Here is a 26,359-nt window from a genome sequence, read left to right on the forward strand (position 1 = left end):
CGTCAACACGGTTTTAAAGAGTGAGCGGAGCCACCAGACGCTAGTTAGAAAGGATGTTGAGAGGGTCTGGGTCTGGTGTTAGGGTAGTGAATGGTTGGAATACGCCACCATCCTCCCCCGAAACACACACACACACTACACCAGCATCCTTCCCACCACACAAAGAATACCCCACCACCCTCACCACACACACACACACACATCACCAACCTCCCCACCACGAACTCACTACACCATCATCCACCCCATCACACACACACACACACACTGCATCGCCAACCAACTCCCCTCTTGGCTCGTACATTGTGTCAGTTGGTCTGGCTAAAAGAAAACTGTGAGAGACAATTGTCCTGTAATATTTTGCAGCCAAGACCAGTGGGTAATGATGGGGCAACGGAGGCCGGTGCGGGGCCTGGGGACTGGGGTGTCTGGGGACGACCAAATGGTAGCAGCGAGGCCAGGGGCGACAGCCAGGTCAACGGTGCCAACGAGGCCAGGTGACGGCGAGATCAGGGGTGACAGCCGGGCCAAGGGTGACATATGGACTAGGGGTGACAGCCGGGCCAAGCTGGCAGTAGGGGCCAGGGGTGACAGAGGAGTCCGGGGGTGCCAGAGTAGGGTGGTAAGTGACACCAAATCCCAGCCTCCTCTTTGTTCCCGTCCAATCTCACCTCTCACTCAGGTCCTCACGTGACTCCCTCACTCCCACACTGTCTTACTTCAGCCCTCCCTCCCACATCCCCACACTCCATCCCACACCCACATACACCCTCCCACACCCATATACACAATTCTATACCCATGCTCTCCACCCTACACCCAAACACTCCATCCCACACCTATACACCGTATTATACACCATCCCAAGTTCATGAATACAATTCCACTATCATACTCACCATCTCACACTCAGTACTATACTATACTATACTATACTATACTATACTATACTATACTATACTATACTATACTATACTATACTATACTATACTATACTATACCTCACCCGTGTATGTTATACCACGACCAAACACACTACCTCTTCCCCATACACACCATGCAAAGCTCATACAAACACTGCCACTCCAACAGATATCTTCACGTCCCTATGCATATCACATAACGCCTATACACACCATAGCAAGCCTATACACTCCATTCCACGCCTATACACCTCATCCTATGTCCATACACACCCTCCCACGCCCATACATACCTTTCAACGCCCACACATAACCTTTCCACGCCCACACATAACCTTTCCGCGCCCACGCACACTCTTCGCCACACTCACATAGGCCGGATCTCTTACCACACCGGGGGTCCTCCGTAACAAGGCGATTCGCGGAATAAGCCCTTAGGAAATCTAATCAAACTACAACACCTGAAATACTCCGATATCAGCCAGCGGTCCGAGAAACTGGGAAAAAAAAAAAAGACACCGCAGTTGGGACAATAAGGCTCTCTCTTTGGCCCCTGCTTCACTCACTGTTCCAGTGAGGAAGAGCTTGTAACTTATGAACGACCGCTCAGAAGAGACGATGAAGCAAGCCACAGAGCAGATGTTCTCAGATGGTTAGGGAGCTTCTTTCCAGTCCACGTCTTCATTTAACATTTCCACGTCAGCATCTTCACTTTATACGGCACAAACATGTATTTTCGTCATTTTCCGTCCCGTATTTTTGAGTCGTAGGGAGAGGTGGGTGGGTGGGGGAGGTGCCTCCGTCGTGGGCCATCAGGTCTCCTCCTGTTGTGTGTCCTCCTCCTCTAACCCCCATGTGTACCACTCTACCACAGACTCTCTCTCTCTCTCTCTCTCTCTCTCTCTCTCTCTCTCTCTCTCTCTCTCTCTCTCTCTCTCTCTCTCTCTCTCTCTCTAACACACACACACACACACACACACACTGCCACCATCTGCCTCCCAGCCTACCCTCCTGCCTCAGACGCGCCAGAAAGCTAACTCTGCATCGGGGGGAGAAAAGTGCTCCGCTACACTCACTGACGCACGTATGAAACTGCCCACTGAATTTTCTCGTGAGTTAGCTAAACGCCCTCCGCTCTGTCATTACTGCCCCTGTTCGTCAGTCGAAACGCCCCGTTGACTGCGAGACTATATATGTTTCCCCAGAACAAAAGTCAACAAACCCACAATCTCCTCGTGAGTTACGACCCATTACCATTACCCCGATTCCCGGGTTGCTCCGTGATTTCTTCTTCTTTTGTCATTAACTGGTCTTACACAGACAGCTCAAGTTCTGGTGATAGGAGGACCTCCTCTTCCGTCGTCCACTGCCTCGTCAGCCTCCTCAAGACTCCCTCTCTCTCTCTCTCTCTACCGCGGCCTGGAGAAACGGAAGACATGTGTGGGTCTCAGTGAACTTCACCCAAGCTGGGTCCCAGCCTTCTCGGCCATAACATAGTTATGAAACGAAGCTGCTGAGGAGGATCATTCCACGGCTGGCAAATTTTCCTCAGTGACCAGCGTCTGACCGCGCCATTCCGAGGGGTCATCTCGACCTTCCAGTCCCTCGCCTGTGTCCTTTGACTGGAAACAAACCGCAGGACCATTGCTTTTCCTCTTCTTTATAAACGATGCCCTAATAGAGGCATCCGCTCGACGGATAATAACTCCACTTCTGCATCAGCGTTGACAGCAGCTCTAAGTCACCCTCCACAACAACCTATACTGTGCCTCCAAAGCTGGACGACCGCCAGCATCCTCACCTCCGACCACACAAAGACCATAGTCATGCACGTCGGCCATGCCTCCAAAGCTGCCCCACCCCCTACTGTCTCACTAGGTCCCCACCCTTCTCCAGACGATCAGTCACCCCAAGCTTCTAGCTGTCACACTGGAGGATAAACTTAAGCTGGAGGAAAAATATGTCAGTACCATTTATCGTCTGTACATTCTACATTAACTCGAGACGATTGCCCTCCCGACATCTGAACTCAAAACCATCCACACAAGTTAAATATTTCCCAGCCTCACCAGTGCCTCCCATGCCTGGTCTCCTCGTTCTCCACCACGCCAACAGGGGCTGCTACAAAGGATGCAAGAGGTGTTACAAGACCATCCTCGCTCCCTCTTACATCACCTGACAAAGGGGCGCTTAACACACCTGCCCTTCCGACTTCCTCCGACCATCAGATCGGAGTTAGTGCACGACACACGCCCCTCTCACCTCCTGCCGCGAGAGATCCATCGCCCCTTAAACGCAGCTCGGTACCAGAACCGCAACGAGTCCATACGATCTTCTCAACCCTTACATAATAGCCTCATCCCAACCATTAAAAGCATTGCCAACAATCAGAAGACACTGCCACTCCAGTAACTGTGTAAGGGATAATGTTCTAACATGCTTTTTTTTTAAGTACTTTCGTAAATATAATAATATGTTCACTAATGTTCACTGATATCAGGACCAAGATCCCCTTTTTTTTAAGGCCTGATTATCGAGGAATACACAGATAACCTCCACTGCTCAGTCTTCCGTAAACCAACCTCTTCTGGTTTAGGTAGAAAAAATTTTTTTACCTAATACCATTTTAAATTTCAGTGCTGTGATAACGCATGGCATAGAGGTGTTCCTCTGTCATCTAGTTTAACCTGATATATTTTTTTACCTCAACGAGATCGTGTTCTTACGAAATTACAGACAATGGATGTACCATTCAACTACTTGATAAGCCTTCTAATAAATTTCCAAACAAGAGGTTCAAAAATCCGAATATGAGATACTGTACAAAAATTAGGAAGAAACTGCACTTCTTCCTCCGGATCATTAGATCACAAGATGTCGTCTTTGCTACACTAAGCTTGGCTACAGGTAGTCCAGGCGGTGTGGCTTATCTGGAGATGTTCATCATGTGAAGTGTAAATCTTGTGGCCAGACTTGTGGACACACGCTGCACCATATTGTCTTAGACATGAGGATGAACCCAGCAGGGCTAGATCTAAACAAACCTGGCAAGAAAACCCTCTCCCATAGCAAATCATCTCACGCCTATATACACCATCCCACGCCTATATACACCATCCCACGCCTATATACACCATCCCACGCCTATACTCAACCGTTCCATGCCCATACCCACTCTCCTACGCCTATACACACTATCCCACTCTCATACACACTGTCCCACGCCCATACACACCATCTCACGCCCATACACCTCCTAAGAGCTTCACATATCAGTGTACCTCCCATAGAGAAACGGGGAGAAATAACTAAGTTATCAGCGTCAGTGGATAAAGAGGTGGGGTGTCAGTGGGAGACCCCATGTTGACTCGATATTTAAGTGGCAACAGCACCACTTGACAGGGTCCTCATTATCAGGTTATCAGTGATGTATTTGTCACCGTATCACCAGCTGCCAGATCTGGTCTCTAGTGGAGGAGATAATGGTCGTGTGAGGTGGTTTCTGGTACAGCAGCCAGTGGTCGTGTGAGGTGGTTTCTGGTACAGTAGCCACTGGTCGTGTGATGGTCTGTGGTACAGCAGCCAGTGGTCGTGTGGTGGTCTGTGGTACAGCAGCCAGTGGTCGTGTGGTGGTCTGTGGTACAGCAGCCAGTGGTCGTGTGATGGTCTGTGGTACAGCAGCCAGTGGTTGTGTGGTGGTCTCTGGTACAGCAGCCACTAGTCGTGTGGTGGTCTCTGGTACAGCAGCCAGTGGTCGTGTGATGATCTCTTGTACAGCAGTCACTGGTCGTGTGATGGTCTCTGGTACAGCAGTCACTGGTCGTGTGATGGTCTCTGGTACAGCAGTCACTGGTCGTGTGGTGGTCTCTGGTACAGCAGCCAGTGGTCGTGTGGTGGTCTCTGGTACAGCAGCCACTGGTCGTGTGGTGGTCTCTTGTACAGCAGTCACTGGTCGTGTGATGGTCCCTCATGCATTAGTTTTAGTGGGCGTCTGATGGTGTCCAGGTACCGGTCCTAGTACTCTCTCTCTCTCTCTCTCTCTCTCTCTCTCTCTCTCTCTCTCTCTCTCTCTCTCTCTCTCTCTCTCCTCATGTCCTGGTCCTTAGTAGCTGAACTCTCTCCTCCTAACTCCTGGTTCTCGTAACCTGCCTTTCACAAGCCCTGATTGTAGAATTTGAAAGGTGTCCTACACTTAAGTGTCTGCTGGGTTCTGGCCACTGTCTGCTGGGTTCTGGCCACTGTCTGCTGTGTCCTGGCCGCTGTCTGCTGGGTCCTAGCTACTGTCTGCTGGGTTCTGGCCACTGTCTACTGGGTCCTGGGCAGTGTCTGCTGGGTCCTGGCAATGTCTGTTGGGTCCTGGCCAGTGTCTGCTGGGTCCTGGCAATTTCTGTTGGGTCCTAGCCAGTGTCTACTGGATCCTGGCCAGCGTCTACTGGGTCCTGGCCAATGTCTGCTGGGTCCTATCTACTGTCTGCTGGGTCCTGGCCAGTGTCTGCTGGGTCCTGGCCAATGTCTGCTGGGTCCTGGCCAATGTCTACTGGATCCTGGCCAGCGTCTGCTGGGTCCTGGCCAATGTCTGCTGGGTCCTGGCCAGTGTCTGCTGGGTCCTGGCCATTGTCTGCTGGATCCTGGCCAGTGTCTGCTGGGTCCTGGCAATTGTCACGTAACTATTCTATCACAAAACACACACACACACACACACACACACACACATTCTCCTTACCACCCCATTCAAGCGGTGCTCCAGTCCCACATCATGACCCAAATACTCTTAAACTAAAGTCAGATGTTTCGATTGATTTCTTCGTCACATCGATGGATACTGCTTTCTTCACCCTTTACGTGAGTGATTTGACGTAATAGCAACGCTGATCATGAGTCAGCACGCGCCAGCCCAGGGTCGAACCGGCATTGGTTCGAATCCTTGGCACGGCAGCTGGCCCTAAGCCAATCTCAGCTGTTCATGCTCTCCTAGAGGCTGGTCAATAAATGGGTCCCTGGCTTTGGCTGGTGTGTGTGTGTGTGTGTGTGTGTGTGTGTGTGTGTGTATGTGTGTGTGTGTGTGTGTGTGTGTGTGTGTGTGTGAATACATACATAAGAATAAAGACATAGTATATACATACAAGGTTAAAAGATGTGGCAACAGGAGTGTAAAACTCTTTCCCCGTAACACACATGTAGTAATCACACAAACACACACACACACACACACACACACACACACACACACACACACACACACACACACACACACACACATTCCCCGTAAAAGAAGCAGATAAAGAAAAAAATTGGAGCCGCAGGCAGACATGAGAAGAGGCTCCGTTAGCGGATTGAAAATTACCCCAGTCGACGTGAACAAAGGACACACGTCAAGGCGCGCTTGCTCAAACTGGGGCGAGAGTAACCAGTGGAATCCCACAGGGCTTGGTGTGAGGACCACCGCTATTCTCGGCCCGTGTGACTGGCAAGTCTGGCATCATGCTCGGACGAGGTTTTGCGGATGATCTCAAGACTGTAAGAGAGGTTGGGAGTCATCTGTAACCCTACACAAATCTCTACAGTGACTTCAAACAGGTTCCAACCGTGGTCAGATACATGGCTGGTGAGGTTCGACCCAACCAAATATGAAGGGATGAGGATGACTGGTGGTCAGATGCGTAGCTGGTGAGGTTCGACCCAACCAAATATGAAGGGACGAGGATGACTGGTGGTCAGATACGTAGCTGGTGAGGTTCGACCCAACCAAATATGAAGGGACGAGGATGACTGGTGGTCAGATACGTAGCTGGTGAGGTTCGACTCGACCAAATATGAAGGGATGACGATGACTGGTGGTCGGATATGTGGACGGTAAAGTTCAGTCCAACCAAATATGAGAGGATGTGGTTGAGGCAGAGTGACAACAGGAGGCCCCGTCATGAGTACCATCCTGCAGGAGATAAATTCCAGGAATGAACATTTGAAAGAGACTCCAAGGTTGAGAAACGTAACGCAGAACATCACACCACAAAACTGTATTCCAGGATCAAGAGATGTTCTTATACAAATACTGACAGCAGATGTTAGGTCCACACTAGAACACAACACACAAGTCTGACCACATTACTTGAAGGGATGCACTGATCTGCTGGAGAAGGTCCAGAGGAGATACAAGGACTGTGCCGGAGGAAAGAGTGATGAGCTCCAGGAAGAGGCTAGCGGCCATGGAATGACCCAGGCTGGCAGAGGCAAGGAAGATGGCAGACATGACACAAGTTCCTGAATAGATTTAAAGTTGATATTGAGCAGCTTTTCTGAACTGGAAATGCCACGTCGACGACATGATTCAACAGTGAAAAAAAAAAAGAAAATACTTTAGCTTCAAAAGACGCATAAGATGCTATTGTAGTGACACCAGTTGTGGGCACAAGAGACATGGCAGGAAACTGTGGTCACAGAGTGTACAGATAAGTTTAAAAGACTATGGCACAGAGAACATTAAAGAGATGAGGAGACTTACGAGAGAGGAATTCCCTCGTTCCATTGTTCAAATAAGTAATTACACACTAGCGTGTGTGTGTGTGTGTGTGTGTGTGTGTGTGTGTGTGTGTGTGTGTGTGTGTGTGTGCGTGACGTCTCGCTGCTGCCAGACAAGTGTGTATAAATGCACGTCAGTTACGGACTCAAAACGCCCTGTCAAGCGCACACGTACGCTCTCCACCGCCGGTGAAGTGGACATTATTCTGCGGCAAGTTCCTTGGCGCTGGGTGGAGAGGTGAGGGGGGAGGGAGGTTGCGGGCGGGGGAAGGGGGGAAGGAGGAGGGGAAGGGAGGGAAGGAGGGTCGTAGGGGGTAGGGGGTCAGGCCGGCGGGCCACCTGTCGGGCCAGTGTATCAGGTGGTGACCACTCACACCTCGCCAGTACACATGATCCCGCCAGCCAGCCGGGTGTAGGTTTACGGCAGACGGGCCTCACCACCCCCATCCCCCTCCTCACATACACACGCCGGAGGAGGAGGAGGAGGAGGAGGACGTGTTCAGACGAAAGTGTGCAGCAGCTTCTTCGGCAGCTGCTGCTGCTCCTGCTGCTGGTGTGATGATGTTTATCTCGTTCCTAAAGAATAACTGCGACCCGAGGGTCGGTAACATGAGAGCTCGTTCATACCAAGACCACATGTATACACATGACCGGGTCCTGTAAATCACTGTCGTGCTCTGTGGTTACCTGATGAACGATCACTCGCTCTGGTGGATCGCTGTGTATCTACAGCCTCGGGTTTATTCCCGGGACACCCTGCTATTTTGGGTGTGGGAGGCTAGTGTATGAGGGCGTAGGTGCTGTGGTGTAGGAGGCTAGTGTATGAGGACGTAGGTGTTGTGATGTAGGAGGCTAGTGTATGAGGACGTAGGTGTTGTGGTGTAGGAGGCTAGTGTATGAGGACGTAGGCGTTGTGGTGTAGGAGGCTAGTGTATGAGGACGTAGGTGTTGTGGTGTAGGAGGCTAGTGTATGAGGATGTAGGTGTTGTGGTGTAGGAGGCTAATGTAAGAGGGGCAAGTGTGGCATGACCAGCGCAGGCCAAGGAACAATAGCAGGTGTGACCAGCGCTGGCCGAGGAGCAGCAGCAGCAGTTGTGACCAATGCTGGCCAAGGAGCAGCAGCAGTTGTGACCAGCGCTGGCCAGGGAGCAGCAGCAGGGAGTATGATCAGCTCTGTATTTTCGCCTGCATTGTAGGGTGTTGTTAAAGGATTATTCAGTTGGTCTCTCTCTCTCTCTCTCTCTCTCTCTCTCTCTCTCTCTCTCTCTCTCTCTCTCTCTCTCTCTCTCTCTCTCTCTCTCTCTCTCTTGTCTCGAAAGTCCGCAGGATCCAGTCTGCCATCCTTCTACAGGAAGCAACCGTTGTTTTGTTGTGTTCGCCGAAGGCCGTAATACATTATCACTCCGAGGTCTTTCACATTATTCAACTGGTTTATGATAGCGTCTGTGAGTCTGGTATTCAGTACTGTTCCTTATTTCTTCAGTCTCCATACCGGAGGAGTTGAAAGTTGTTATCGGCGACCCAGTCGAAGACTTCGTTTAAGTCTGCAAACCTTTCAGCATCCTCTATTGATGTGATTTTCAACTTCATTCCTGTATCACCTGCGAAGGATGACGTGGAACTGCGACTCGTGCTTGCGTCTATGTCAGATATAAGAATGAGGGACAGAAGTACAGTTCCACGGGGGACCGACCTTTTCTACCGTGGAGGCACCGTAGATGGCGTGGTTTACAACTGCGAGTCGTAATCTCTTAGTTAAAAAGCTGTATATCCCCATCTCCACATTTTTCCGGTCATTCGCATTTTGTGTCCTCTGGCGCCATGGTCATATGCTTTCGCAAAGTCTGTGTAAGTCATTTGAGCACCATCCATATGTCATAAGCTTTTGCAAAGTCTTCGTAAGTTCATCTGAGCATGATCCATGTGTCAAATGCTTTTGCAAAGTCTGTGTAAATCCTTTCAGCGTCAATCTTTGTTTTCCGAGCCTCACCATTCCTATCACAGTGGTCAAGCAACTTGAGAGAGGCCAGATCTTCCCGCCCTGAAACCATGATGACCATGGGTTATGTATATTTTATTCACTTCCATAAAGGCAATCAGCTTGTCTCTTTGGGCTCTTTCGAAGATCTTGATAAAATGTGATGTTATTGCAATCGGTCGATAGTTTTCTGGGACTGCTTCGCTTCCATGTGGAGTGGGGCGATGTGAGTCAGTTTCAGACTTTCGGGGATGATGCCAGAATTTAGACTATTTCACCAGAGGATATTTAATGGACGTGCTAAGGATGTCTCGCATATTTTTATGAAGACTGAGGTCCATGACACCAAGCCCTCTGAAAAGGAGACGTGACCAGTTCTGGCCAGAGAGCAGCAGGAGGAGGAGGAGGTGTGACCAGTGTTGGCCAGAGAGGAGGAGGAGGAGGAGGAGGAGGCGTGACCAGGGCGTCATCACTAAGATCTCCGCCTCCCTGCAGCGCCGCCTCCAGACCCTGCAGCAGCTAGCCACATTCCCCGCGCTCGCCCACCCACCCATGCCACCCCACACGCTACCAGCTGGCCTTCCCACGCCACCTCCTCTCTCCCAGGCTACCTCCCACAACAAACATAAGGACCTCCTGGTGTCTACTGCTTACTGGCACCCACTCCAACACCATGCACCGTGCCATCTTCTCCCATCTCTTATACACACTCGCTACACCCGCACATCCACACTCATGTTACACCCACACACTCCCATACACATTACACCCACATATCTCCACTACATACTAGGACGCCACGTCTTTTCCATACTCACATAAGTTGTGTATTTTCCCCTTTTTCAAATCTGGTAAGTTTAAGGTTTGTCTACCCACACTCAGCAGCAACCTCATGAAACTTACAGAACTTATACTACATCCCTGACACATGCACTCAACATACATCATAGTGGTAGTATGTACAAAGTTCAGTAATGAAAAAAAAAAAAATCAATAACAAAATGAGTATTCAAACCTAGTTTCTATCACTTACCAACAGTAAGGCCTCACCTAAAGGCTTCTCCTCACCACAGTCAAAGTTACCACAGTACACCACAAGTGTAGAAGGTTCCTTACGAAGAGCTCTCTCTCTCTCTCTCTCTCTCTCTCTCTCTCTCTCTCTCTCTCTCTCTCTCTCTCTCTCTCTCTCTCTCTCTCTCTCTCTGCAAAAGCGACTTACACACTTCCCGGCGTCTACAGCGAGGCTGTCAGCGCCCACTGAAAGGCCCGCAGTGGCATGCCTCACCCGATCACTGAGAGGCATTCACTCACACGCCCCACCTACCCAGGGGCGATCGCCTGCGTATTCGGGAGGTGCTTGCGCCTTGACGCGCATGCTCGTAATGCTGTATGACGTGTGTGTGGGCCCCCGACCCATACAAGCACTTACACCCCTATCATCAAACACATTCAGCAATCTTTCTCCTTTTCCTCTTCGCCTCATCTCTTATCTATTGCCACTTCCCCAATTTGCCCCCTTCACCGACAGTACCATCTATTCACCTATTTTTCCTCACACTATTCGCATTCTATTCAAACATTTTCTTATCCTCCCTAAACTCTGGAGATACTCGCTCACCCCAACTCTCATCTGCCCTCTTTTTCAACCCCTGCGCCGTCGTCTTCACCTCCAGCCGCTTCCTCCTGGTCATACGCACTCTTTCCCTCCAAGCACCTCCCATACACCAATCGTCTCCTCTTTCACTAGCAACTTCACTTCTTCATGCCACCACTCACCCCGAGAAACCACCTACCACCATCACCTGGTCACCCCTACAAGGAACCACCTACCACAGTCACCTGGTCACCCCCACAAGGAACCACCTACCACCATCACCTGGTCACCCCCACAAAGAACCACCTACCACAGTCACCTGCTTGCTCATCCCGACTACCACTTGCGACCAGCACCTGCTCACCCCGAGGACCATCTGCTCATCTCGGGAACCACTTACTGCTATCTACCATCTGTTCATCCCGGGGACCACCTACCACCAGCACCTCCTCATCCTGGAGACCACCTACCACCGGCACCTGCTCACCCCTGGGACCACCTACCACCTGCTTATCCCATGGGGAAAAAAACAAAGTCACAGTGACGTCGATATAAATGATGGACAAAGGCCACTAAGAAGGTCGAGAATGCACCCGAGGTCAAATGAGCGATACGCTCCAACGAGGTTCGTTTATTACAGCAGCGTGAGCCCCGACGGTGCTGGCTCACTCACATCTCCGGGTCTTCGCTCTATACACCCCCTCCACCTCCCCGTCACCAGGCTTCATTACCGGCAAATCTGCGTGGATCCAGACGCTACGAATGCACACTAAAACCCAGTTCAAATGCAATCACGATAAGCTGTCTGGAACGGTGGGCCGGAGGGGAGGGGAGGGTGTGGGACGGGAGACGCGCTGTGTGGGCAGTTTGAGTTCATCCTCGGGGACATTATCGCACAGGGGATCCCCAAGTGTAAACATTGTTAAGGTGAGCCCCTGCTATCACGCTCGCTGTGGAGACAGATCCGCCACACAAACCGCACGCAGACCTGGCCACAGCTGGAGGCTCCTTGTGGTTCGTCCACCACAACCCACTCACAGAACTGCCACAGTCCATGAATTCAACCCGGAATTCACGGATCATTCCTCTTGTTCGCAGGAGAGAGTGTGTGGAGTAAAGATTGTCATTTCATTCTTGAGGAAAGTAAGAGGAAAGAAATTTGGCAAGTGAACTATAGCGAGGGAAAGGTCAGGGGGAAAACCCGTTGATCGAGATATCGGCGAGTCTGCTGTCTTACCTTCGTGTGTATATATATATATATATATATATATATATATATATATATATATATATATATATATATATATATATATATATATATATATATATATATATATATTGTGATATAACATGAGCAACAGACTTGTCCTCTGGGAAGCGAAATCTTATAACGAACCATAAAACCACCATTTGGTAAACCATCTCTTGTTTATCCAATCACGAAAGTTTCGGACCATCATACCCCCTCCAGTATCATGTAGACCATGAAACAAAACTATGCATGGCCCAAGAAATCAGTTATGTACATGAAATGACCGAAAACTCAAACACTGAAAGGTATCGGTAAACACAAAACATCATGAAAGATAATGCAAGAACCTCACGTGAGCATGCAAACAATAAATGGCATAATTGAGTATAGATACAATGATAAAACAAGATCCTTATGCGACAAAAAAAAACTCGCTTTCACATGACTGAAGGGAATTAAGACAATTTAGTTTTAAAACACAAGAGGTTTAAAGATGTTTCGTTGCTCGCTAAAAAAATAAAAAAATGTTGAATGAGACTCCGTTATTGTGAGCTCTGCACTGCGGGAGCGAGTGGTGACGACCGAAAGTAATTTCATTAATTTCAGAAACTTCAGTTGTTCGAGGTGGCCGGCACACCACACATGTGAACAGATGGCGCCGTACGAGAGATTATCAAAGCAGTCTTAATCAACATTACGTGTAAAGATACGGAACTTCAACTGGAGTTTTGGTATGCCAATACACACTACTTCACAGCTGATTCTTGTACGTTACTGATGCTTGCAAGGCCATACCAATAACAACTTTGAACTCTCGAAAGATACTGATGGTACGATTGGATCTCAATTAACTGATCTGTGATTAGGATTAAGAATCATCGAGTAATACGATCTTCATTTTTAGCGGGAGGCTGCCGTGGCCAGTAAAGGGTATACGGAAATACGCGACAACTTCCACAACAAACATCATTTGTGGCTTAGAATACCTTAGTAAGGTAGACCGTTCCCCAAGGCAACTGTCAAAGTACTTTGCACAGAATTATGACGCGCAGCGTTTCAATAACTGGACCTCAGAATGGAGTGCTGTGAAGCTGGGACGAATTTAATAAGCCCTGATAAACAAAGTCATAATTTCTCATAAAATTGCCTGGAATAAATGAGGAAAACTTGGTAAACGTCGGTGTCCTATATACTAATAAGCAGGAGGAAGTTGTCATCCACATACCCACCGTGAAATAAAAGACTTAAAATCCGAAGGGCAATTATCCAAATGTCGTGTTTCTTATTGAGCCAAAAATACATTTCGTAATGCAGGGTCTACGAGGCTTCTCAAGGCAACGCCATCATGAAAGAACAATTATTTCTTGCTAAGCTTTTGGGGAAAAAAAAAAGGATTATGCCATTTCTGTTTTGAGAAAGATTTAACCACTTCTCACTCTCGGCAAAACAAACACTCAGCACAAATATCAATAATTTCCAAAAGTGGGATATTGATAGACAATAACTTAACGTCAGAGGATGTTAAGGTACTATCATTAAGGTTACACATCTTGGTGAATGTGAAGGAACCTGGCTCTATGTACTGATTTTTGGTAATTGGAATTGGTATACCACCAGAAAATTTGAAAGGCCACTTATGGTCTGAGGCACATTGCCAACTTGACTGACTGCCATTAGTGAGGTCTACCACGCTGATGGTGGTAATTGTGTGGGCGTGGCGGGCAAGTTCACCGATATTCCCTTTTTGGATTAGGGAGAGATCAGACGTCCACACGTTACTAAATGAAACGATTTCGGTCATGTCAGGGAGGTTGACCCGGCTGTGGGTAGTGAGACTGAACAATGTCACTGTGAGGATGATGTAAATTTGGGTTGACCGCGCGTTCGGTGGTGTAATATTCCGTAATGAACATGATAGCGAGTGATAGTGGGGGAGGAGGGAGACATATTGCATTCGCTCACGAAAGTCAGCACTTCTGAGGGTTTTCTTTTCCTTTAACCAGTCACATATATCGTCACAGTTCACAGAACACCGCCAGGCACAGTTGTCACGTGACGTGACATACCTGTTTCAACCAAAATATGTCACGCCTTGTATATGTCATTATCTACATTTCCTCGAAACTGCACCCGTCACACACACACTCTCGGAGCGTCAGCGGTCAAAGTAACAATTGGCGTTCTCTTTTGTGGGCGCACATCTGTAAATACGTCTTCGAACTACAACCACTGATTTCTTTTTTTTATTTTCTCGTGCACAGGAGAAGTGAATGTCTTCTTTCCCAGAACTGCCGTCGTAGACAAGAGGGGCTGTGGTAATAAATTCGTCGTAACCACAGGGTCCAAACCCTCAGCAGTAACATATGCGGCCTGTCTCTTACAAATATATATATATATATATATATATATATATATATATATATATATATATATATATATATATATATATATATATATATATATATATATATATAACACAGACTGAGATATGAACACATAATTACCCGGAGTGATCCACTCCATCAGTTACCCGACTCCCTCAACCCAGCTTTGTTAAATCCGTCTATGTAAAGCTACGACCTTCAGATCCAGACGTTCGGGTACCTATCTATCTATCTGTCCAGCGCCCCTTCCTCTGCAGTAACACAGGCGACAACAAATTGTCAGGGACCGACACCTCGCTCGCTTAGATAACACTAGGGGGTCACCTTAGATAACACTAGGGGGTCAACTTAACACGGGGGTCACCTTAGATAACACTAGGGGGTCACCTTAGATAACACTAGGGGGTCACCTTAGATAACACTGGGGGGGTCACCTTAGATAACACCAGGGGGTCACCTTAGATAACACTAGGGGGGTCACCTTAGATAACACTGGGGGGTCACCTTAAAGACCACACAAAAAAGGTCTCGCGGTGTTTAAAGGAATATAAAGGGAAACACTTCATTCTTTTCCAGGGAACTGTGACATCACTCAGAAACTTGTAAGAACGCTTTACGTTCAAAAACTTGCGAATCCAAACTCTGTAATTACATCTGGTTTACGTTCTAAGACTAAACCGTTGCGCCATTCGTTCATTCATTCCTTCCCCAGAGACAGGCGCCATTCGTTCATTCATTCCTTCCCCAGAGACAGGCGACATTCGTTCATTCATTCATTCCCCAGAGACAGGCGCCATTCGTTCATTCATTCCTTCCCCAGAGATAGGCGCCATTCGTTCATTCATTCATTCCCCAGAGACAGTCGCCATTCGTTCATTCATTCATTCCCCAGAGACAGTCGCCATTCGTTCATTCATTCATTCCCCAGAGACAGTCGCTATTCGTTCATTCATTCATTTCCCTGATAGAGAGTGGAAAACGGTAATGGGAATCATTAATCCGGGCATATAACCGGGAGAAATTCATTTCACCGTAAATATAAACGGAAGTAAACAATTTATCTGTACATATAGCCGGGGGAAAATAGATTTATCGTAGATATGAAAAATCTGTGACTTACACCTGTTCACCAAGTACACACCAAGTACCATAGGAGGAGAGAGAGAGAGAGAGAGAGAGAGAGAGAGAGAGAGAGAGAGAGAGAGAGAGGTCATGATGAGGTCACATCAGGTCACCCAAGGGTTCGGAAGGTCCCACTTGACCTGACCCATCACCCTGAGAGATCAAGGTGGACAGATTACTATGCACAGGCCACACCTCTCATTTAGATAGGGTCTCGAAAGCGTCCATTGCTTTAACCATGTTTCTGGAACCTGTTATTATTAGACGTTTGCCACGCCACACCATTTCCTTCCAGAGTTGAAATCCATGCTGGCGGATATGTTTTCCCAGTCTGGTCTAGACAGAGGTCGAATGAGCATCCACGTTGGAACAGATTTATGTTGGCAGCTCCTAATGCTGGTGCGTATGTAAGTAGTGACGCACAGATAACTAACCGTTTTACCTGTCTATAGACAAAAACCTATCACAACCTTCACCCTTCCTGCGTTTTATGGTACACAGGTTATAAACACACTGTTTTCACGGTCATATATATATATATATATATATATATATATATATATATATATATATATATATATATATATATATATATTATAATTATCTTGCTTTGTCGCTGTCTCCCGCGTTAGCGAGGTAGCGCAAGGAAACAGACGAAAGAATGGCCCAACCCACCCACATACACATGTATATACATACACGTCCACACACGCAAATATACATACCTATACATCTCAATGTACACATATATATACACACACAGACATATACATATATACACATGTACATAATTCATACTGTCTGCCTTTATTTATTTCCATCGCCACCTCGCCACACATGGAATAACAACCCCCCCCCCTTTTTCGGGGGAGAAAGAGAATGTAGTTGAGATACCATTTAAAGTCCTGCTCGGTATCTTCATTACACTGTCACGGGTTGTGTGATGTTAGATACAGGGGGTCCCTATTATGAATCATATTGGCATTGAGACATACCGACGCATGGATATATTAGTATGACATATAACGACGCATGCATATACTGGCATTGAGACATCAAAACGACGCACGTGATGGGGGGGGGGGGGACAAAATGGCACGAAACAAAAGGTCGTTCTTCAGTTTATCATCTTGGTCATATATTTCATCTTTACCACTGGAATGGTATGGTCTCACGGATGTCATAACATCCACGAACGCTGTTCGTGCGATAGCGATCGAGGCCATACCATAACCAGACTCCTCTCTATTTTTGCCTTGTACCATCTTTATCAAACTTGTAATAAAGGATTAGTGACGTCTTTTTGGTCTCATCTTGACCTACTGTGTCATCATATACAAATGTCACTTTATCCTGTGCCATTTGCGAGAGCGGACGTCCCAAAACCCACGGCTTGCCAGAGGCAGCAGCTCGCCCTGTGGTGTAGACCCACACTGCATCAGGTAGTGACGGGGGCCATCTGACGTAGGGAAAGACTCACGACAGACCACGGGACCTTCAATGGACGACCGCGGATCCCAACGTCAGGGGGTATCTGGCATTACCGAAAAGCGGGTCCACGGAGAGAGAGAGAGAGAGAGAGAGAGAGAGAGAGAGAGAGAGAGAGAGAGAGAGAGAGAGAGAGAGAGAGAGAGAACCCCCTGACAGGCATTGGTAAAAGCCAGTGACAACCAGGTGATATGATTTGGTTCGAACCCTGTACATCACTGGGGACCAGCGCCACGCGCGGGAGAGGGAACACATTCATTGGCCAGCACCCTCTTTGTTTACTTAACATGATGCCTCCAAGAACCCATCCCTTTAAGGTTTGGCAGATCTCTCGGCGCTTGCGGAGTCGTCCAGCTCATTTCTCTTCCCTTTTTTAAACACGTGAAATTTAGTTCCATATTCATTGGTGAGCGCGATGATAAAGAACATGGTGTACGCTTTTATTCATTTGTATCTATCTAAGATATAATATCCATACATCTAGAGATTAAAGAACCATACTTTTCAACACTTTCTCAATATGTCCCAACTATTTTTCGGCGCACGCACTGTCTTTTTCCCCATGGTTCCATTCGGGATTACCTCAACTCCGTCGCTCCACAGGGTTGATCTCGCTCGTAAATTTACTGATGAGCGCGTTGAGCTAGAGTGTAGCGGCGGCCACTGTCATGAAGGGAAGGGCTCGTGAGGCCTTTACCACCCCATTGATGGGAATAAATTTTCCTAAAAGATTCATCAGGAAGCTAGGAGGTGGGAATGCCATCTGGAGAGCGAGCCCCACCGCACCTCCGCTGCCGCTTCTAATGTGGAGGATACTAGGATGGCGCCTCCACCTCCTGGCAAGCTTACGATGTACTTATGATTGAGGCACTGTCAAAACCTTTCAGCAGCCGATGGTTCGCGGGCCACACACACACACACACACACACACACACACACACACACACACACACACACACACACAGGCACGTGCATAAAGGCCAAGTCTTATCATAAAGGTTAAACGGATTCTTATCTTATCAAGAAGTTATCATCTAGGAAAAATTACACCCGTGCAAAGTGCCTGCGTAACCAATAGCACCACGTATACAACCGTTCCCAGGTTACCCTATGTTCTGTGTGGAACACCTGAGTTTGTAACATGGGAGAGGGGAAGTCATCAAAGGTGACCTGTGCCTTATTCCCTACGCATGTTTCGTAATTCATTCGCCTGTCCCGCCCAGTGGCGGCTCCTGTATTGTGTTCTGGTTCTGTTTATCCGTATTCAGTCCTGACGACGTACTTGTAAAACCGCGCTTTACACCTTGTATTTTCCGTTTCCTTGTGGTTTTACCTAAATCTTAGGTATAACGTTTATCAACACATCTACGGAGGACAGTTACGGATGTGTTAATACACGAAAACGCTTAGGATCTCGTATTTCTCTTTCCATGTGGATTTTTTTTAGCATTTATAGAATCACGTGTCTGTTGTAATTTTGTGCATATATATATATATATATATATATATATATATATATATATATATATATATATAAAGACGGTTCTGGTGGTTCATCCTACCATGACAAGGTGTCGAGGTGTAGAAAGCTTAATCCGACTAGATCGTCTGCCTGGGAGTCCATTAGGGGAGTCCTATAACAATAGAAAACCAGAAGGCATCAATTAATAGCCTCGAGAAACTAGGGTGGACCCAGCAAGGCACTGGTGGATGCATCATCACGCTCAAGAAATGCAAACCGCACCTCGCAACAGGAGGATTAATCACATCACGAAATAGCATTGAAGCAGACGTGGGTTTGCGATCGCGGACCACAAACGCCAATAGACTAGCTCACAATCAGTGGGTCAACAATGAAAGTAAATTAAGAAGTGACAGACATTAGACCAACTGGGGCTTTGCCAGACGAGAACCAAGAAAGGAGGAGAGAGAAAACATTGCATGAGGGCTTTAATCTCATATACAAAGGCTCTGATTCTCTTGAACGTGGGGTCGGCTTCATGCTGGCACCAAGAATAGTTAAAGGAACGCTGGGGTTGGCTTCATGCTGGCACCACGAATAGCTAAAGGAACGCTGGGGTTGGCTTCATGCTGGCACCACGAATAGTGAAAAGAATGGATAATGGGGGTAATGGAAGCCACAAAAGTGAACGAATAATGACCACATCGATGAATCTCAGGTCTGTGAAGCTGGACCTTACAGCACATACCCTCCAGCGAGAGATGTACTGGTGAAATGAATGAGTTCTGAAATTCAACGCAAGAAATCATTGACAAGTGTAAGATAAAGAGGATATATAGATATGCTGGGATACTGGAATGGCCACGTAGGACAAGAGACAGAAGTGATTAAAAAGAGTGACTGGAGCATTGAGTGTCGGAAAGGTGACATTCATTGATATCTGTGTTTTCAGCTCCCTGTCAATAAGACGTACTTTCTCATTATAGACAGAAACAATGTCACAAGTGCTTTTGGTGAAGTTGGAACCATGGGAGACAACAGACACTGACAAGTCAATGACAGATTTATATGTGACGAATAATATCATATCTTATCAAGATAGCATAAACCTGTACCGCCAGTGACATGTGACTCACACAACAGATTGGCTATGGCTGAAGTACTGTTTGTAAGTTCAATACTAAAATGAAAACGGAGACGAGGGAGATTTATAAGAGAAAGTATGAAAAATGAAGAATGTTCTCGACTTAAGATGAAATAAGTGTTAAGTTACCTGAAGTAATAGACAAGAGAAAATATGTATAGGATGAATGGGAATTTATCACCAGACAGCAGGCACAATCAACGTCTGTCAAGCTGTTTAGAAAAAGAAATGTACATTGCGATGCTCTAGGTTCGAGTCCCGTGCGCCCAGTGGTGAACGTTGCCATATCTGTACACACAAATACACCCTCACCGACAACAGCGACGCTGAGAAAACACATGCATACTAAACACCCGCCCTTCCAACCCAGTCATAAATACTATTGTACTTCACATACACCGACCTGAAAATCGACTCCCCCAGGCATGCACGAGTTATGCTTTCTCGCATGCGTTCTTGATATCACCCATCTCTCCAACATTAAAAATACCGATTCAACACATCACAAGACCCCTTTATGCCCAAGATGCAGTTTCAGTATTGATGCCCCTGGACTCTAACCTCCTCCTTCATTGTCTTTTGCTCAACCCATAAAGATAAACATGAGATCACCACACTTCTTGACCCGTGGCTCAGCCCTATGGAGCTCTGAGTCAGCCCTCGAGAAGGGGAACGTTTGGCGGGAATTTACAAAACGGTAAAAAAAAGAAGAAAAAAAGATATACATGTTTGCTTTCGCCATCTTAACGAGGCATTACCAGAATTAAAATTTTCGAGGAAAAAATAGACGTTTTTATAAAGATATCTTCTAAATTGTTAAGCAAGGGGAGAAATGTTTGTAAATCTTCACTTGTTGGCCAATGTATATATATATACACTGATAAAAATATATGCGTGTTGACTGATATCTCTCACGCCTTTACGACAACTTCCAAGCCTACACAAGGGCCTGTTTACCAGTTACAGACATTCCCTCATGAGTCGGGACGATTCCATTTAATAACCAGCTGTTGACTCATGTGGCGTGAACGTCTGGCCCTGCTAACGTTTGTCCAGCTTCACACATACTTATTCCGCTAATTGAGTGAGAGTTTAGCTTCCTGTGAGGGGCGCGCGGCACCGTGTGGACAGAGGGAGAGGAGGAGGAGGAGGAGGAGGAGGAGCGGTGGACCAGCTGTCAGCGGATCAAAAACATTCGTGCACCTCGCCAGGCGCTGGTGACACGAGACGCGGTGCAAGAGAAATACACGCGAAAGGTCAGCCCCCAGAGCAGTACACAGAGAGATGTTTATATAATCTGCCACGCCATTAGAGATAAGCAGACCACTTTCACAGGGATTATGTGTGATATGTCACACGGGAAGTGCAGTGTTTGTTCGCTTAATACGCCCGGGGGAGGGCATTATTGCCGTCTAGCAGAGCTCCAGCACCACAGGGAGTCCGTGTGGTTTGCTGGGCCACAGCAGGAGGAGGGAACATCGGCCAGACGAGGAGTGAGCACTCAGACGTGTAGCCTTCTCCTATCACGCGTTCCGGGAAGGTGTACGTCTACCATCGCCAAGTGGGCACGCACGCTGATAGTGGAGTTGGGTTTTTTACCCATTAACTTGTTGATCTACGCGCGCCCAGCAGCCGTCGGGGCTCAGGATAAGCAAATGTGCCAGGTCCAGCCAGGCATGGCTGGGGTCAACACCACATTTCGCCCACACACGCACACACCACAACACTATACTCCCACATCCACCTCAGCACTACCCTTTGACCCCCGCCATAACACCACTTCCACCATAACGCTACACTGCCATACTCACCACAACATTACCCTTTCACGCTCGCCATGACACCACAATTCCTCGCCCACCACAACATCACATTCCCACGCCCACCGCAACCCTACACTCCCACGCTCACCACAACAACCTTACCTATGATGCCATGCAGGGGTAGCCAAGCTGACAACCACTGAACGATAAACCTCAGAAAGAGAGAGAGAGAGAGAGAGAGAGAGAGAGAGAGAGAGAGAGAGAGAGAGAGAGAGAGAGAGAGAGAGAGAGAGAGAGAGAGAGAGAGAGAGAGAGAGAGAAGGATGAACGTCTGCGATGCAACACAGTCAGTAAACAAATACACAAATGAAAAGGTCATTCTCATGATAATATTTTTGGACTAACACACACACACACACACACACACACACACACACACATATATATATATATATATATATATATATATATATATATATATATATATATATATATATATGTTAGGGGCGATCATAGCCGAGCAGTTAGTGTTCCAGACTACCACGCAAAAGGTCCTGGGTTCGAATTCTGATAATTGCAAGGTATCATATATATATATATATATATATATATATATATATATATATATATATATATATATATATATATATATATATGTTTGAAGGAATAGTGGTTCCAACAATGTTATATGGTTGCGAGGCGTGGGCTATGGATAGAGTTGTGCGGAGGAGGGTGGATGTGCTGGAAATGAGATGTTTGAGGACAATGTGTGGTGTGAGGTGGTTTGATCGAGTAAGTAATAATATGGTAAGAGAAATGCGTGGTAATAAAAAGAGGGTGGTTGAGAGAGCAGAAGAGGGTGTTTTGAAATGGTTTGGTCACATGGAGAGAATGAGGGAGGAGAGATTGACAAAGAGGATATATGTGTCAGAGGTGGAGGTAACGAGGAGAAGTGGGAGACCAAATGGGAGGTGGAAAAATGTAGTGAAAAAGATTTTGAGTGATCGGGGCCTGAACATGCAGGAGGGTGAAAGGCGTGCAAGGAATAGAGTGAATTGGAACGATGTGGTATACCGGGGTCGACGTGCTGTCAATGGATTGAACCAGGGCGTGTGAAGCGTCTGGGGTAAACCATGGAAAGTCTGTGGGGCCTGGATGTGGAAAGGGAGCTGTGGTTTCGGTGCATTGTTACATGACAGCTAGAGACTGAGTGTGAACGAATGTGGCCTTTGTTGTCTTTTCCTAGCGCTACCTCGCACACATGAGGGGGGAGGGCGTTGTTATTTCATGTGTGGCGAGGTGGCGATGGGAATGAATAAAGGCAGACTATGAATTATGTACATGTGTATATATGTATATGTCTGTGTGTGTATATATATGTATACGTTGCGATGTATAGGTATGTATATTTGCGTGTGTGGACGTGTATGTATATACATGTGTATGTGGGTGGGTTGGGCCATTCTTTCGTCTGTTTCCTTACGCTACCTCGCTAACGCGGGAGACAGCGATAAAGCAATATAAAAAAAATATAAATATATATATATATATATATATATATATATATATATATATATATATATATATATATATATATATATATATATATTTATATATATATATATTACTGTACTAAAGCTGTAGTCACCGACACAAATTATGCGTATTTGTTTATTTATTTATCTTACAAGAGAGACACGTTTAATGTCTACTAGACACAGCTGGTACGCCACGTGGCTGGGTGCCAGTCCCCACACCAGACAACATGGATGAGTGCAAGTCACCACACCAGCCAACAAGGATGAGTGCCAGTCCCCACACTAGACAACATGGATAAGTGCCAGTCCCCACACCAGCCAACATGGATGGGTGAAAGACACCACACCAGACAACATGGAGGAATGCCAGTCCCCACACCAGACATGGAGGAGTGCTAGTCCCCACACCAGACAACATGGAGGAGTGCCAGTCCCCACACCAGGCATGGATGGGTGCCAGTCACCACACCAGCCAACATGGATGAGTGCAAGTCAACACACTAGCCAACATAGATGAGGGCCAGTCCCCACACAAGACAACATGGAGGGGTGCCAGTCCCAACACCAGCCAACATGGAGGACTGCCAGTCCCCACACCAGCCAACATGGAGGAGTGCCAGTCCCCACACCAGACAACATAGGTACCAGCACACACACCAACGTCCCCCTGCACCGTCAGCGTAACAACCAGTGTCATCTGCCAAGTGACTATGGATGTAACGAAGCCAAGCTGACTTGTTCTTTTCGTTCAATTTATGAATGTGACACCCTCAAGATCAATTCCACAGCGAAGTGTTCGTATGTAACGCAAGAATTAGCGACACCACGAAGTCGCTCTTGGCGCCGAATGGCACAGAGGCGCCCGCTTGGCCCAGCAGCAGAACACCCGAGTGTCTGTGTCGCGATGAACGTGTTAACTACAGTTACTGGACGACGAAGGAGGTGATGGGCCTCGACCAGAACATTCACCCTATTCACGTGAAGTACGTCTGACAGGTAAGCATATGCGGTACAGCCTATCAAAGGGTGATTTGCCACACTTCCTTCCTGCAAATTCGTCCATCAGAACACTGGAAAAACACTACCCAGGACCACCCCCCCCACACGCACACACACACACACAACAAATACTGGCCCCTTATGTTATCCCCCCCCGCGGCCGCGAAGTCGAGCCTGACGCAGCCCAGTAGGTGATCCGTACCTGACTCGAAACAACAATCGCTCACACGTCGATAATGAATTCCATCAAAACGATGGTCACACACGACTTCAGAATGACATCGGAAGTCTGAGGTTCACTGTATCTTCCTCTTAAGACAGGGGATGACACATCATGCTCCGCGGAGCAGAGGATGTTAGTTTTCTGCGTCAGATATCTCACGGGAAACAAGTGAGGACAGTTCGAATACGTGAACCCGAGCCAGGATTCACAGGACTAGACCGTCACAGGTCAAGCCTCTACCAAGGGAAGCTGTGGGCCACAAACGTCATATCTCACGGTGAATAGACTTTGTATTTAAAACGTCTGCAGGTGCAAACCAACGAGGGGTAGGTACGGTCCTCCTAATACACGCTGGGTTACACAGTGAACGTGAGGCGACACATGGTGAACTGTGTTGTCGGGGATGTGTGTACTTACCTGGTCCCGCTGCTCCCGTGTGCTGGACGGTGATGCACATGTCGTTGTCCAGTGGGAACTTCTCGCAGTTGAGCATCTCGGGCCAGGGGAAGCTGTAGGTCTGCATGCGGCTCTCGCAGCCGCTCCGCACCGCCTCACACAGGCTGCGGCACGGGTAGATGGGGCTCTCCAGGCACACGGGCGTGAACAGTGAACACAGAAATAGCTGCGTGTTGGGATGGCACTGTAGGTTAAGGAGTGGCACCCAGTACCCGGCCTGCTGCTGCGCCTCCTTCAGGGTATCGTGCTCCAGAAGATTGGGCAACCGCATCTTGCTGTAGTCAATCCCAGAGCAAAGCGCCATATTCTCAGGAATATCCACACAGGTGGGCTCCTGCGGCCGTCCCCCTAGCACTCCCCAGTCCGCGAAATAAGCGCTGGTTCCTCCCGCTGCCCCCACCAGGAGCAAGAGGAGCCGCAGCGGTGAGAGAGCGGGCCAGCGGGGCATCACGTACCTCACACACTGACTGCCAGACATAAACTGGCGGGGCAGCGCTACGGACGGTCGCCCGCCGACCCCGCGGCCCTACACACACACACACACACACACACACACACAAACACACATACACACGCACACGCGCACACACCAACCACAAGACACCCACCGCAGATAAGTGATAAACACCTTTTTTTTTCTTAATCCCAAAAGCAATGTTGGGTAGGGAGGGCGGGTGTTAGGTTGCTGCAGGGTGGTGGAGGGAGAGGTGAAGGCAGGAGGTGGTGGTGGTGGTGGTTGGTGGTGGTGGGGTGGACGGCCCACCTGTGGTGGTGAAGGCCACAAGCTCCCGTCTACAGCCCAGCCACCACCCTACCTCACTTCCAGAGGGGCAGCTGTTGGCCACACCTCAGCTGTCCACGCCTACTGGCATGCTGACCACACCACAGCTGCCCGAGCCTACCTGCATGATGGCCAAACAACACCTGCCCACGCCCAAATGGCGTGGTAACCATACCTCCGTCATCCACGCCTACACACACACGCCTTTTACCAGCACAATTTATCACTTTACATAATCCCTTTTCATTACAGCAAGGTAGGAATGAGCTTCGAGGAAAGGGGCGATGGTGCAGCGTGCCTGTGTATTCCCTGAACGAAAGTATTGGGAAATAACTATCCCGAACTACAGACAACTGTTATACACGCATGATAGTACACCCCTCATCACTAACCACAAAAGCTCGTTCAGATTTCGAGGTGTATCTTTTTTTTTTTTCCTTTCAGCGTTATATAAATATTAATTCCCAGTATTGTGACAAGGACGTATGCGCCTTCCAGTAAACCGGTTAGATTTTTCTCCTCCTTTTTTTTCCCCTCCCTCTCCCCCAACAAGACTGGTTTACGGGGAAGGTCCCTCCAATTTCACTTTTCACGGCGGCACCTTGACATGGCAGCAGGTGTGTGTACACCTATGTGGAGTCTTTGAAGTGCGTCTGTGGTCTGTGGGACTCGACAGGGGTGGACGTGGCCACAAATGGAGCACCGTGTTTCATTCTGTTTTCATATCACCGAC

At 47.8% G+C, this 26,359-nt stretch overlaps 1 protein-coding gene across 2 annotated transcripts in view; it reads right to left on the reverse strand.

Annotated features, from left to right (window-relative positions):
- The window catches only part of LOC139750424 (secreted frizzled-related protein 5-like), a 152,780-nt gene extending 127,435 nt beyond the window's left edge, over window positions 1-25,345 (reverse strand). The window contains exon 1 of one of the 2 annotated variants that reach the window (XM_071665205.1): window positions 24,807-25,344. In XM_071665205.1, coding sequence (XP_071521306.1) covers window positions 24,807-25,323 — 517 coding nt within the window. In that variant the 5' untranslated portion in view covers window positions 25,324-25,344. Of the gene's footprint in view, window positions 1-24,806 lie in introns of both variants that reach the window. The other variant, XM_071665206.1, reaches the window with a different exon arrangement.
- Between the last annotated feature and the right edge of the window lie 1,014 nt (window positions 25,346-26,359).

Source organism: Panulirus ornatus, chromosome 9 (genome assembly GCF_036320965.1).
Source record: "Panulirus ornatus isolate Po-2019 chromosome 9, ASM3632096v1, whole genome shotgun sequence".
Lineage (NCBI taxonomy): Eukaryota > Metazoa > Arthropoda > Malacostraca > Decapoda > Palinuridae > Panulirus > Panulirus ornatus.